The following is a 15,843-nucleotide window of genomic DNA, read 5'->3' on the forward strand; positions in this document are numbered from 1 at the left end:
AAATTATATTCCATTTAATTTATTGTAAGTACTACTTATTTGAATTATTTCTAATACCTTATTTTGCACTTTCTGTTCATCTCAATTTTTCTATGCTTCTCTCTTCTCTCCTTTTGGGTTGAGATTTTTTTGCCTACATTTTTTTCCTTCTACTGTTTGAGAACTTTTATACTCTGTGTTATCCTTTCTATTTTAATATATGTGCCTTAGACATTAATATTTCTACCCTCCTCCAGAAGAAAACAAGGATCTTAGGACACTTTATTTATTTTTAAAGATTTTATTTAGTTATTTGACAGAGAGAGAGGCAGTGAGAGAGGGAACATAAGCAGGGGGAGTGGGAGAGGGAGAAGCAGGCTTCCCGCCAAGCATGGAGCCTGATGTGGGACTCGATCCCAGAACCCTGGGATCATGACCTGAGCCGAAGGCAGACGCTTAACGACTGAGCCACCCAGGCGCCCTCTTAGGACACTTCAATTCAATTTATGTATTTATATGTTTAGTTCTGTACTTTAGTTCTCTTTTTTTAACTTTGCAAATGGGACATGATAATTTTTTTATAATTTTTAAAAAATATAGTGAGTGTTTAGATTTATTCATGTTTGCCAGTTTCTTTCCCCACCATTTCTTCTTGTATCTTAGACCTTCCTTCTGAGATAATTTTCCATATTTCTAGAGAACATCTTTTACAAAGTTCATACATTTATAGTCTATTTGTTGTAAATTGTTTTAGTTATCTTGAACTGTCTTTTTTTTCCCCCACGCTGTTCTTAAATGAAAGGTTAACTAGGCATGTAATTCTAGATCGAATACTTTGAAGGTATTTCATCCTGCCTTCATCATTACTGTTGGTCCCTGCTGTTAGTCTAGTTGTCATTCTTTGTAGACAATCTGAATCTTTCTGTGGCTTTTTACAAGAGCTTTTCTTTACTTTTGATGTTTAACACCAAATGTGTATGGACATTCATTTCTTTGGTTTATCCTTCTTGGTATTTGTTTTGTTTCCTGAATCCAGCGATCTGTGTTTTTCGTCATTTAGAAAATCCTCAGCCATTTTTCTTCAAATAATGCCACTGCTTCAGGAATTCTAATGAGAAATGTTGGCAAGTCTTTCCTTTGTGATTTCTAAACTTTTCATTCATCTTTGTCTCTTTGTGTTGCATTTGGGATAATTGTTGAAATCTATATTACAGTTCACTAATTCTTCTTTCATCTGTCTCTATTTTGATCAGTTGTTTAACTTATCCTTTGAGTTTTGAATATTAACTAAATATTTCATTTTTTCAGAGCAGCCTGGTCATTTTTGATGGTCTTTGCTCATGTTTTCAGTTCTTTCATTTCTGTAAACATTTTAAATGTAGTTATTTTGTGTTTTGTGTTTGATGATGCCAATATCTGAAGTCTTTAAAGACCAAATGCTGCTATTTTTTGTTTCTTTTGACTTATTCCTGGTGGCTTAATTCCTTATGTGTTTTGTAATTTTGGATTGTGAGTTTATATTTTTTTTATCTTGATTTCCAAGAATATTGGGAGGCCTGGGATATATTACTGTGGGTCTTCCCTGCTCTCCTCAAAAGGAGAATGGTGTTTGCTTTTGCCAGGTGCCCTGGGGCACTAAAAACCAAGACTACTTTGAATCTTTCTTGACTTATGGTTTCCCTAGACTTGCAAGTAGGTAAATTCAAACCTCAAACCTGCACAGGGGCAGGGCCATCATTATAAATTCTTAAAGGAAACTTTACCTCACCTGGAGCTGAAATTTAAATAGGCAAATTACTATTTATGTCTTTTGCCATAAGGCAGTTTGGTTTTTTGCCCCCTTTTTTTTTAGCTCATCTTTTCATTAAAGGTATAACAATCGAAGTGATCTGGCTTTAAACAAAGATCTCAATTCCAACATCTTACTTGTATAAATCCAAGACCTTATTTTCTCTCCCTCATATAGCCAGTAAGATAAATTTCTAGGTTTCCAATATTATCAAAAGCCCTCAGAGTAGCACCATTAGTGCTTGCCATTCTAGAGGTCTCTTAATGCTTACCATTCTAGAGCTTAGTTTTCTCATTTTTCACCCTCTGATCTTAGCTGTACATTTACTTTGCCACTTTAACCATTTTATTTTGTTTTGTTTTGTTTTAAGTAATCTCTACCCAATAATGTGGGGCTCGAACTCAAAACCCAGGAATCAGGAGAGTCGCATACCCTACTGACTGAGCCAGCCAGGTGCCCCTTAACTGTGCATTTAAAAGAATGTGGGGGGTAGTGGCACCTGGGTGGCTCAGTCGGCTAAGTGCCTGCCTTTGACTCAGGTCATGATCCCGGGGTCCTGGGATCGAGCCCCGCATCAGCTCCCTGCTCAGTGGGGAATCTGCTCAAGGATTTTCTTTCTCAGATATCTCTCTCTCGTTCTCTCTTGTTCCCTCTGCCCCTCCCACCACTCATGCTTATTTGCTCTTTCAAAAAAAAAAAAAAAAAGAATATGGGGTTTTTTTTTCTTTTTAAGATTTATTTATTTTATTTTATTCTTTACAAGATTTTATTTATTTGAGAAAGAAAGGGTACGAGCCAGGGGAATGGCAGCGGGAGAGGGAGAAGCAGGCTCCCCACTGAGCAGGGAGCCCAGTGCGAGGCTCGATCCCAGAACCTCATGACCTGAGCCAAAGGCAGACGCTTAACCAACTGAGCCACCCAGGCATCCCTATTTATTTATTTTAGAGAGAGAGAGCACAAGCAGGAGGGGCAAAGAGAGGGAGAGAGAATCTCCAGCAGACTCTGCACTGAACACAGAGCCTGATGTGGGGTTTGTTCTCACGACAGAGCCGAAACCAAGAGTTGGATACTAAAGCAACTGTGCCACCCAGGCACCCCTAAAACAATGTTTTAATGTTCATTCTTTCCAGCATTATAGTTATTTTGTACCGGGAAGTGTTTGTGAAAGTCTGAACTGTCCTACTCCTGTAAAGTTTAGCTTATTCTTTAAAAAGGCATGAAATATGCAGTGTACTGACTGTAATGTGCTGAGTTAAGTAGACTCCTGCTAACTCTCCTGGGCTCTTGAATTCCCATTCATCTTAAACCAAAAAACCACATAGACAGTATCTACAAATGGAACCAGCAGTTTGATTTCAATTAATGTGATGAGCAAGAAAGCCTCTCATAGAAGGTAGTTGGAACCTATTTTGAACCATTAAGTTGTTTTTGGTACCTCATCTGGACATTTCATTTAAGGTATAGCTGGTTTCAGTCACAAAGTTGAGGAAATAATTGAAAGAGAAATGAGCATTTTCCCTCCTGCCTAAGACATCTTTCTCAAGAGTGGCCTTAAGTTCGAATGTCCTAGTTATTAAATTGTATCACTTGCCTCTTATTTGGAAGTTAAGTAAAATTTTCATTAAACACCTACTACTTAATAATATTGTTGTGATTTTAGGTATGTTGACCCAATATTGTCCCTTAAATTGGAAAAATATCATGATATATTCATACAATGGAATGCTTTGTATTTACTAAAAATATTTTAAATGAATAATTCAGAAATTTCTCATAATTGGCAAAAGCATAAAACAGTATATGGTATAATATCTTTCTGTTAAATGAAAATAAAAAATATTTTAAAAGACTAGGAATATTTTAATCCAGTTAAAATGTCAAGGGAAAAAGAGAAGAGGGTATAAGTCAAGGACATATTTTTGTGAATACCTACATTTAAGCAGTGCTAGGAGGAAAAGAACCAGGAAAGAAGAGTGTACTAAACTACTTGAACTGAAGTCCAGTGTCTTGAAAACCAAGGTACAAGGAGAGTTTTAAGAAGTGGAGCATGGGTGGCCCCTAGTCTCTTAAGTTCAGAGAGATGAATGAAAATGGGGACCAAAAAGATGCATTTAGATTACAGCTTTCACCTTTTGGATTTCATACATGTTAATATGAGGTTTTTTGTCATGCCTCCATTCCCAAACCGTGTGTTGTATTTCTGGTTTCATTGACAAAGAGCTGCACCTGTTTCTTCATACTGTAAAGCTGAAGAAAGACAACTATCCAATCTCAGTCAAGTGCAGTATTTAATTCTTATGTGAATTGTGAATTGATTTAGAAGCAGGATAGCAGGATTGTTCCAGAAATCCAACCAAGTACAGGGATTCCAGAAAGCCAATAAGGCTCTTGAGCAGGAAACTCTGTTGTTTATTACATTTTTTTTCCCTTTTCTCTTTTTAAATAAAGACAGTAGGTTATTCTAAAATTCCTTGACTGGCACAAGCAGCTGAGAATCTTCTTGACTTTGGGACCTGGGCAGAGCTAAATGGGGGAAAGAAGACCTCCAGCCTCCCTTCTTAAGGTCATCAGTTAGTTAACCTCCCTACCATCTGTGTTAGAGCTGTCTTTTGAGAGTGGAAGCAAAACAGAAAGACAGTAGAAAAATAGAGTTTTTATAACTAAAAGAAAATGAGTTATAAAATAAAAATGAAAAACACAGTCAAAGCCACCACAAAGGGCCAGACCAACTTCTTACTCAAAATTTGCAAATGACAAGACCTGACTCTCAAAGGAATAACTCCTAAAGCAATAAGCCTAAGAAACAAAGAGCTCCTCAGGGAAAGATGTCAGAATGTTTGTCCCCAACCCTGTCCTTGGAGAGAAAAAGCCTATCAGTGAAGCCCCAGCTTATGCTTCCTTCAGGGGTCAACACCATTGGCCACAGTCTACCACTTTTACCCAGTGACCTGCCTGGAAACAGTTCCCTCCTGTCTCTATCCTTCTTTGCTACCTGTCTTCTCTGGTTGGGAGTATCCACAGTGCACTTGTGGCCTGTGTGGAGCCCTCCTAAGAGCAGTAGCTCTCAAACCCTAGCATTTCTGATTTCGGAGTCTGGGGTAGTGTACAGTAATCTGGATTTTTAACAAGTTTTCAGGTGCCATTGCTGCTGGTGGTGGTCAGGGAAGCACATTTTAAGAACTGCTGTCTTAGACCTGGAGTGGGAGGGCTGAAGGGGAGGTCAGCAAACTACATGCCACAGGCTGTAGCTAGCCCTGAGTAAAAAGTGGTTTTTGTATTTATAAAGGATTATAAAAACAAACAAATGGAGAGTGTGTGACAGAAACCGTATGTGGCCTGCAAAGCCTAAAATATTTACTATCTGGCCCTTTCCAGAAAAAGTCTGACCCCTGACCTAGATCATGCACCAGAGCCTTAGCTGCAAAGGTTGCCTGCTGGTCTAATACGAAGTGCTTTTACCCAAACTCCGAAACGAAGGAAATGCTAAATACTGATACTGATTTTCATTCGCTCGCAAACTTCTCCAACCTGTCTCTCTTTTATAAAGGCCCAACATATATAGCCTCATGAACAAAGTGTTTTGCATGTGTTAAGAATTGTTGACATTATTTTATTTTTGGATCAGTAATACACATCATATATAGTTCAAAGATACAAAAGGGTATATAGTGAAAAGAAAGTCTCTCCAATACCCCTGCTCCCTACCCCCTCATCCCCTCATGCTGGAGGTACTATTACTATCTTATATATCCTTCCATAGATAGTCTACATACGCATTTACTTACATATACTTGTATAAATTGTGTATATAACTATATGTATAAAATACAAAGTTTTAAAACACAAATGGCATCATACTGTGTATTCGGCTACATACTGCTTTTTTCATCCCACATTAGTTTTTGGAGATCATTTCATGGGTATATACTACCCTTTTTCACTTTTCTTAAAAGCCACGTATAATATTCCATTGTATGAATATACAGTAATTTTTAACCACTTCCCTGACTGAACTTTACGTTGATAAACTCCTAGAAGAATTACTGACTAAAGAGTGTGTGCATTTGTAATTTTGGGGAGATCATAATATATTGCTCTGCATATAGTTTGTACTTGCCCACATCCCCACCAGCAACATGTAGGAATCAGCATGTGTTTCCCCACACCTATATTATACTCTGTGTCCCAGACAGTTTGATCAAGGCCAATCTGATAAGTGAAAAAGTAGGATTTAATTTGTATTTCTCTAGAACACTTGAGCATCGTTTCATATGTTTAAGAGTTGTTTGTAGTTAGTTCTTTTTCTGTGAACTGTGTTCTGTTACTTAATGGAATTTCTTTTAGTAACTGGTTTTAATTTTATTAATTGGGTATCTTTCCAATTGGTCTGTTATATGATTAATAAATATTTTCCTAGTTTGTCATTGTCTTTTTTTTTTTTCTGCCATGCAGCAATTTAACTTAAAATTTTATGTAGTTAAGTCTGAATTTTTTTTCATGGCTTCTGTGTTTTTTGCCTTGCGTCCCCATTTGGGGCCCTTTTTTTTTTCCTTTTTTAAAGATTTATTTATTTATTTTAGAGGGAGAGAGAGCACAAGCTGGAGGATCAGAGGGAGAAAGAAGAAAGAATCTCCAGCAGACTCCATGCTGAGCGTGGAGTCGGATGCTGGGCTTGATCTCACAACCCTGAGATCAAGACCTGAGCCAGAACCAGGAGTTGGTCGCTTAACTCCTCCACTTGATCCCCCTCTCTCTCTCAAATAAATAAATCTTCAAAAAAAAAAATCATCTAAGGCATCTACTTCTCAAAGTTTTATGTGCATCTAAATTACCTTGGGATTTTGTTAAATATGTAGATTCTGAGGTTCAGTAGTTCTAACAAACTCCCAGATGCGAAGCTGCTGGCCTTTGAACCACATTTTAAGTGTCAGTACTAGTACCTGGACCAACCAACAGAATTTTTTATTTGATAGGTCTGTAGTAGTTTCAGAGATATCCTAGGTGATTCTCATGTACAGGTAAGATTGAGAACTGCTAGGTTAGGAGATCTGAATTTCAGTCATTATTATTTTGGCAGCCATTGTTTGAAGAGCCAGATAATTCACTGGTATGTAATAAGTGGATGGGACATTCTTAGCATAAAAGTGATTGCTAAGAATAACAAATTGGTTGGGACTCAGATCCTTACACATTTTCCTGCCTCTTCCCCCCTCACTCTTTGCTTAAATGCTATAGAGGGATAGTAGAAAAAGTTACAGAAATAAAAGCACTATGATATTTGGTTATTTCCTCTTCAAAGCATTAAAGTGCCTGAAGTTCTTGAAAAGTTGCCATGTGTTTTTCTACAGGTGGAATGAGGTATCATCTGCTGTCTCCAGAGGATCGAGAGGAGTTGGTAGAAGGCACAAGGCCCAGAAGAAAGAAACATGACTATCGTATAGCCCTATTTGGAGGCTCCCAGCCACAGTCTTGTAGATATTTTAACCCAAAGGTAACTAATTTTTGTTTTTGCCTTTGAAAGCCTTGAGCACATATACACTCACCTGCCATTAGTAATAATAGCTCATGCCTTTAGAGAAGTTGCAGTTTATTTGTTCTTTCATGTATCTTTTGAGATACACAGTTCTCTTTGTTTAACAAATAAGGAAATTGAAGCTTAGTCAGATTTTAAATGTTTCCATAATTGCTCTGGAGCACTGCATAGTAATCACTATCAGAGAAAATGGAAAACTAGTTCTCCTATCTTATCTCATTTTGTTAGCAACTCCTTGCTTTCCTTATGTGTAATCTTCAGTGAAAATATTCTGGAGCTGTATGTGGGGTTTTTTTTTTTTTTTTTGGTTTTTTTTTTAGTAGTTATGTTTTTTTGTTTTTTTTTTTTAAACATTTTTTTTTCAAAGATTTTATTTTATTTATTTGACAGAGAGAGACATAGCGAGAGAGGGAACACAGCGGGGGGAGTGGGAGAGGGAGAAGCAGGCTTCCCACGGAGCAGGGAGCCTGATGTGGGGCTCGATCCCAGGACCCTGGGATCATGACCTGAGCCAAAGGCAGACGCTTAACGACTGAGCCACCCAGGCGCCCCAGTAGTTATGTTTTAATGTAAAATAATACATAGTAATTCTAGAAAATTTGGAAAACCAAGAAAATAAGAAAGAAAAAAGATAAAGTTACCTTTAACTCAACCATCTAGAAATGATCGCCAATTTTAATGTGTTTTCTGGTATATGTTATGCCATTTGGGCCAGCAAAGCCTGAGTCTTAGGTCTAGAAACACAATTTTTCTTAATAGATTATTAGTTAAAACCTTGAGAAGAGAGTACACTCACATTTCTACCCCTTGTTTCTTAGACCTGTGTGTTTTGGCTATGGAAGAGATAATATTGTATTTTGCTAGTTCTGTATGTATTTCTGTGGTATTTCTGCCAATACCACAGTCATAAAAGATATCACCTATAACTGGTATTGAATCTAAGCATATAATGGTCTATTTTATCATTTTGTTGGCCCATTTTTGGTTGATGATAGATACCTGATGAGTGAAGCATCCTCTTGACTTCAGGATACTTATCTGATACTCATTTCTTTGGAGCTGTTTTATGTAATACTGTAGAGGTGATGAACAAAGCATTTGTAAAAACGCATATAGTGATGTTGTCAAGAGTGCAAAACATAGTGAAGATCAATCCAAGTCTAGAATCAGTATCAATTCCAATGAGAGCAGGGCATTGTCCCTTTAACAGTGGAGGGGTCCCAGTGCAGTTAGCCTGGCATTAGGTAACTAACTGGTTCCCCAAGGTTTGATAACAAATCAAGGGCTTAGGATTGGTCCATATTCCTGACAAAATGGGTGCTGTCCAGTAGTGGATAGCCGCTTGACCTTAGGGAGAGGAAGTACATTAGCTTCCAAAGCTGCTGGCTTATGCAGCTTCTATCACTGCCCCTGTGGTCACTCATAAACCCACTGAGCAAGCCTCAGATTGGAGAGGGAAGAGAGAGATGCAGTCCTATCCATGTGATTAAAATTATTAAGAGACTTTGCTGAAGTTGTGGGTACTCTGGTAAGAATTCATATGGGATACAAATTTGTGTCCTTTCTAAAGGGTCATCTACATTATCCTTCCTCAAATCTTTTTGTCAATAATCTTACATTGTTACTTATTTCAGGTCTACATCCATCTAGGTAAACCATTAGCTACTGTCAAGAATTGATAAAAACTGACCTTAGCCTTTCCCTCCTGAAGGGCATAATGGAAAATAAAAGGAACTACTTAAGATTCTGCCACATCAGAAGGTTTCTTCTGAATTGTCCTTCAGGTACCATTTCTGAAGGGACTATAATGCTTTAGCAGTCTACTGTTGGCTAGTACTGTCATAAATGAACCAAGCTCAGGTCTCTCAAATTTATCAGCTGATTTATACGGACCACCTCTATGGAGACAGAACCCTGGTTGACGGAGAAGGCCTCCTAGGAAAGGGTTGTAATTAGCTCATTTGGGTATTCTGTGCGTTTGAAACCTCTGTAAGCCCAGGGCTATGTTTAAATACCAAATTATTGGTCGAAGGCATGCTATTTGTGATTTGGTAGATTAGGTAAAACTGTTCAAAATGTGTTAATGGTATGGTTACCTGGTTTTCCTTGATGTCAGACATTTGCTGTCTGTCAAGACCTAGTGGCCAGCCAGGAGCTATTTCCTGAAAAAAATGATACCTGCTTAAAGAAGGTTGACCTAGCTCCAGAATCCCAGGATCATGCTCTGTGGTCATACTGGAACATGATCCAAACTATAAGCAGCATCCTTTTTTTTTTTTTTTTTTAAAGATTTTTTATTTATTTATTTGACAGAGAGAGACACAGTGAGAGAGGGAACACAAGCAGGGGGAGTGGGAGAGGGAGAAGCAGGCTCCCCGCAGAGCAGGGAGCCCAATGCGGGACTCGATCCCAGGACCCCGGGATCATGACCCGAGCTGAAGGCAGTCGCTTAACCGACTGAGCCACCCAGGCGCCCCTATAAGCAGCATCCTGGTCAGTATCCTCATGCCCCAGGATCACAAAGTAATCTAAGCAGCCAAGCCATTTTACTGTAGCCTGTCCCATTTAGAAAGCTGTCTCCTGCTCTAGCTTTTACTTGCAACTGGCGGGGATTTTTGGTTTACCCAGTTAAAGTATTTAAATGGGACACTCAATCACAGGATATGCCATCTATAATATGTGGGACATATATATATATAGTTGGGGCAGCAAGGTGTATCCTTTGTTTCCAAGGAGCTGTACCAACCTACTGTAGGTCAGAACTTGACAAACTTTTTTTCTGTAAAAGACCAGAAAATAAATATTTTCCGTTTTTTTTTTCATACATGAACAAATGGGCATGGCTGTGTTCCAATAAAACATTATTTACAAAACAGCAGTGGGCTAGAGTTGGTGTGTAGGCCATAGTTTGCCAACCCCTGCTCTACACCTGTAGACAGCTAGGAACTTTGTAGTGACCACCACTGTATTCTAGGATCAACTTCTGTCAAGCACTTGTCTTACCATGTCCTGTTCCCCAGACCTGATCAGTATTATGGGCATCAATATACGAGACCGTGTGTGACTACCTTTGGTAAAGTGAGATAGACCAAGGCTCCTGCAGCTTAGATTACAGCATACAGAGAGTCAGGAGATCCTTGGGGTCAGACCATGAAATCATTTTGTTTTCCCTGCCAGCTGAAAAGAAATCCCATCTAATTGTCTGAGTAGACAGTAACAGAAATACACATTAGCCAAAGTGTTAGCTATATGCCGAGTTTTAGTAGTTGCTTCAGTCTGGTCCAGGAAGAAGACCGCACCTGGCCCTGCCACAACTATTAGAGGCACTGGTCTTGGCAGGTCCTACAAAGCAGTAGTTCCTCCTCTATTTTGGTAGCGAAGGAGGTCTTACCAAAGAAGGCTCCTCCTGCTTACTGTAATACTTAACACCATGATTCATAGAACAGATATGCTGTCAGGTAGCAAAAAGACCTCTCCAAGTATGGAGGATCAGAATTGGATTGGTTAAACACCATCATATTTGGACTGTCCCTATTGGGCTGCTCTCAGCTCATCCATCTGTGTCTGGCCCATTCCTCTGTCTCCAGAATATAAGCTGATCTTCTTACAAAGACATCTGGCTTCCTTTCTCAGTAAAGACTGGGTGTCCGGCAGGTACCACAAGGCTTCCTGGCCTATGCAGTACACTCCAATAAGCACAATGGCATTGTGCTTAAGAGATTGATACACCTACCCATCTGTTTCACACCAGGTAAGGTTAAGAGTCTTGACATACCAGTGCCTGTTTAATTTCAGTGCTTTTTGACTTTTCAGGATCCTTTTGATTCAAGAGCAGGAAATTTATAAATATGGTGTTTTTTTCCAAGCAAAAATTGAAATCATAGGACTTTATAATTCTATGAATTGCAGCTTTCGGGTGTTGATCATAATCCCCTCTTGTTTTCCAAAGCCTAACTATGGTATTGGTTTACGGTTAAAAGCAAAAAACCTAGCTACACTTACGAGGAGAGCATAACATACAAACTTGTCGAATGTTGTACACCTGAAACTAGTGTCACGTTGTGTGTCAACTATACTTCAGTTTTTTAAAAAGGCAATTAAGCTACATTTTGGTAGAAAATATTTTATATTAAAATAAAGGAGGTGGCTATTTTGATGTACAAAGGGATAGGAGAACCCTGATTTCATTTAGGAGACAGTAAGCATTGTTTGTAGTATATGGCAAACGTGGAATGACTCTTAGCACTCTATTTTGGTCTGTAGTCCTAACACTTTGCTTGATTTTTTTTTTATTGGACAGTTGAAAAGAAACACGTATTCTCCACAAGCCTGGAAATGATGACTGTAACTTCAGAATTCTTATTTGCTCTTATCAGTGGCCCATACATACTTAACTGCTCTTTTGTATAGTCATCCACAAATTTTTAGACTTTCAATGGAAAAATTCAAATAATTGAGGAAATAACTACCAATAAAAATATCCTCATTCTATCAATTATCTCTTATGCCCTGAAGCTAACACCATTAGAATCCCACTTCAATGTTTATTAAATGTGTCTGTTAGAAGTACCAGGCCCTCCCTTCTTTTTACTATAAAACTTTATCTTGAGGAACTTTCACCCATTACTATTTTTTGTATATAATATTTTAATATAAGTTGATAAATCATTATTCTAATAAAATGAGAAGGCTGATTTCATTATTATTTATCTTGAATCTGCCTAAGTGAACATTATTTCATTATTCGATTCAAATAGATTGCTTAATGAAAAGTACTATACAGGAATTACTTTAAAATTCTTGAACTTAGAATTCAGAATTCAGAAATTCAGAATTGACCTTCATTAAGTGGGACCCATTTGTATGTCCTGTACTAGCCAAAAATTTATCATTTTCAGAATTGATCTCCTTCAAAGGGGGCAATTGAAGCAGTATTACTTAATCAAATTATCCAGAATTAAGACAGTATCCCTAAAAACTATTGTCTTTAGATTTTTCCTTGGATGTCCTTGGTTGAGAGGAGGCAAATATTTGTATTAATTGCTGACTGAAAAATGATAAAGAAAATCTTAATTTTCTTTCCTGAGTATTAATAGAAAAAAGTCTTGGGTTGCTCTATCAAATTGAAATTATATAATTCTTGTTATGGTCCTTTTATAAAGCTTGTTAAGCCTCCCTTTCCCCACCTGTACCTGTTTTTAAAGTTTTCAAGTGCTTAGTGATTACTGAAAGTTGTTTATATGTAACCAGTGCTCTGTTCTCTTAGTATTGGTATTCTCTAATTGTAGAATGAGAATGTCTTATGATACTGATGCCTAAATAAAAGTTGACTTAATGGACCAGTTTTTCTTTGGACTCTTCCTACCGGTAAAACGATGAGCTCTGAAGGGCTTAGAACTTTGTGAAGTGGCTCACCACTTTAATATGGTGGAGAAATAGGAGACTGTGCCCTAGAGAAAAAGGGATTCTGCATATTCCCTGCCAAAAACAAGTAAGGACTAGGACCAGTAGGGTAAGTAAGGGCCAGAGCCTATAAATTACAAAGGCAGAAAACCATATGGTGCTGTATCACATGGAACCATCAGGTTCAGAAGGTTTACCCTGAGTACATTTTCTTATTCAGAACTCTTAAGTAAACCCATCACTGAGCTTAGTGTCTGGCCCAATGTGGATACTCAAGTTCAAAAGGATGAATAAAGCAGTATAACTTTATATAACATTTCACAAGAATTTTGTCAGTTGGCTTTATAGGACTGGATTTAAATATAGTGGGCCCTAAATTTAAAAAAATGAAATTACCTTCAACTTAGAACACATTTTCCTGTTGGAAATATTGTTTAATATAGGTATTGCAGTGCTTTTTCTCACAGTATTGTAGCCACCTTACCTCTTAAAACAGCCCTCTCCTGAGGAGATGGTCCCACTCTGTGATCAGGGTGGAAATGGGCAGTTGTACATTGCATATGATTGTGAAAGATGTGTGCATAAAGAAGTGTAAACCTTAAATTAAAAAACTAACAAGGCTTTTTATAAGAGTCCATCAGTAGTGCTTGCTACCAGCAAAAGAGTGCTGTAGAAGCAGTACACCGAGGTAAAAGGGTGAGCACTGCTAAAATGATCAGGAGCACCTACAGGAACAAAATATCCAGCATGGGCAGCAGTCATCCCAAGTGGATTGGTCCTATAGCTTCGTGCCCAGGGGCTGACATTGTTGGAATGCAAGTGTGGGTCATCATGGGTATCCCTTAAGCTTCCTTAGTTGTCGTTATAATAGGCACCCAGTGGTAACAGTGTCCTCTGCAATTTGTGCAGAGTAAGTGTTCCTCAAGCTTGATTGTTTGCAGGCAGTTTGGTTAGACAAGTGGTCCCTCACGTTCATGTGGAAGGGACTGGAACATATTCTGAAGTAAATTCTCAGCAGAGTGCTCTGCCTCCCTAGAATGTCTTCCAAGATATTGAGAGCCTCTGTTCTTCTCTTTTCAAGCACCACACAGTTTTGTGGTTTTGTTCTAAAATCAAACTAACAGCCCGTTGTGTCCCATGAAGTTCCCACTTCAGGGATCTGGTTCCTTTTGTCACTGCATCTGCAAGAAACCCCAGGGAAATATGACTAACCACGGGAGTGATGATGTCAGACTCATTGTCTTTAATTATCATAAATTAACAGATCAGTCCCCTAAAAAACCTCGGAGAGAGCAGAAATAGAGCTGTAGGTGTTTGAGTGAGGGCTGTAAGTGGGAAGGAATGAGGAAACTAAAAATGATATCTGTGTGTGGTGGTATTTTAAAGGACTCCAGCCATCCTAGGATTAGCTGGAGAGTAGTGGGCATATGAATACAGGGCTACAGGGGTAAGGGTCAGGCTGAGGGTAACCAACAGAGAAGGAGATAAATTATCACTATTTACTATACCATGTCACTTAAAAAATTTCTGTTGGCTACCTTGGTAATTGTTCATATGATGACCCAGAGGCACAGTCAGATCTGTCATCCTAGGAGTATTAAAACATGTCCGAATAGATTTGGTGTGATTATTTTCTTTGAATATTGATGATCAGGTATAAGAGATAATTATCCTCAGCTGTTAGAAACAACAGAGCACATTGTATGGAATATGTACAGAAGCATAAAGCAGTTAGAGGTTGAGGTCAGTGAGGTGACCACTGAACATAGCCATTTAAAAGTCCCAATATGGGGGGCGCCTGCATGGCTCAGTTGGTTAAGTGTCCAGCTGTTGATCTCAGCTCAGGTCTTGATCTCAGGGTTGTGAGTTCAAGCCCCATGTTGGGCTCCATGCCCAGGGTGGAGGCTACTTAAAAAAAAAAAGAAAGAAAGAAAAAGTTCCAATATGGGACAGGCAGAAACAGCCTTATTGATTTGAAGAGCTCCCCCTGAATTGAATTTGTCCATGGAAGCTTCATGGAGATTTTCTTGAGGGAAACTTATTGGTAGAGTTTGGATAGGAAGAAAGAGAAAAGACAATAATATATTGACTCCTAAGTATGAATGCATCTTTTTGGCTTGATAAGTATGGTTATTAAAATTTTTCATACAAGCTTCCAAAGCATTACTTAACTGAATGGAATCTAACAACTTTGTGCTTTAAAAAAAAGAAATTAGACAGGTGGAAAAACTGAAGGACTAGGCCACTGGTCTTTTTTTTTTTTTTTTTTTTGGTGAGGCTTTTTTTTTGTAAAGGAAAGCAGCTCTTTTACATAGAAAGCATTTCAGGTTTAGGTATATGAGCTGGCAAATCAGCTAGTCTTTCTAAACTTCAGTTTTCTGGTCTTTTAACAAATAAAAGTTGAAATCTTCTCAGGATTTGTGTGAATTTCAATTATGTTCATTTGACTCCATCTTTTCTTTGATCTTCATGCACTCAGTTTCTCCCTGCCATCTTTCGGATTCCTCACTTTCCATATTTAAATGTAAGTTTTGAGATTTGAGATAATCATTTAAAGGGTAATATGCCTTCCTGTGCCAAGATTTAAAATAACATATCAGGGTTCATCTCAAGGCAAATCTTCTGTTGAGATAATTGGCAGAGTGCCAGCACAGGGATATTTCCCTCCTATTTCATTTATTTTCTACTCAAAGGACAAGCCGTATTATTGAGCATAATATCCTTCTCGGGTTTCACTTTTGGATTGAGTTTCATTTCATATTTAAATTTCTAAGTAGTTTAGGTTTGAGTTTTTGGGTTTTGGTGGTACAGTTTTCATCTGAGAGTGAAAGAAGAACATTTTGTGACTTTATAAAACAGCAGTTATTCTGAATCAGTGATTCCCTTTAAACTGGTCTCTGGCCTTACTTCAGTCTCCTTGCTAATGTTTAACAATCATTAACAGCTGAAAAATGACCACTTAACAGGTTTGCTGTTCCTCATTTTATCTAGCAGTTTACAACGGCACAATCATGCCCCTCCTACCCCACCCAGCACCCACAGTGGAAGCCATTTTTCAACTACAATGCTGTATTTCTTGAAGAACTTAGATTACAAGAGTGGTTTCTCCTAATGGCTGATTATTAAACCCCTTTCTGGA

General features: G+C 38.2%; 1 protein-coding gene across 6 annotated transcripts in view; it reads left to right on the forward strand.

Moving 5' to 3' along the window:
- The window catches only part of KLHL7 (kelch like family member 7), a 69,675-nt gene that overhangs the window by 35,890 nt on the left and 17,942 nt on the right, over window positions 1-15,843 (forward strand). For all 6 annotated transcript variants that reach the window (XM_035020731.1, XM_035020729.1, XM_035020728.1 and 3 more), the window contains one exon: window positions 7,117-7,259. In XM_035020731.1, the coding sequence (XP_034876622.1) occupies window positions 7,117-7,259 (143 nt within the window). The remainder of the gene's footprint in view (window positions 1-7,116; window positions 7,260-15,843) is intronic.

Source organism: Mirounga leonina, unplaced genomic scaffold, assembly GCF_011800145.1.
Source record: "Mirounga leonina isolate KUSES-001 unplaced genomic scaffold, KU_Mleo_1.0 Mir_174, whole genome shotgun sequence".
Classification (NCBI taxonomy): domain Eukaryota; kingdom Metazoa; phylum Chordata; class Mammalia; order Carnivora; family Phocidae; genus Mirounga; species Mirounga leonina.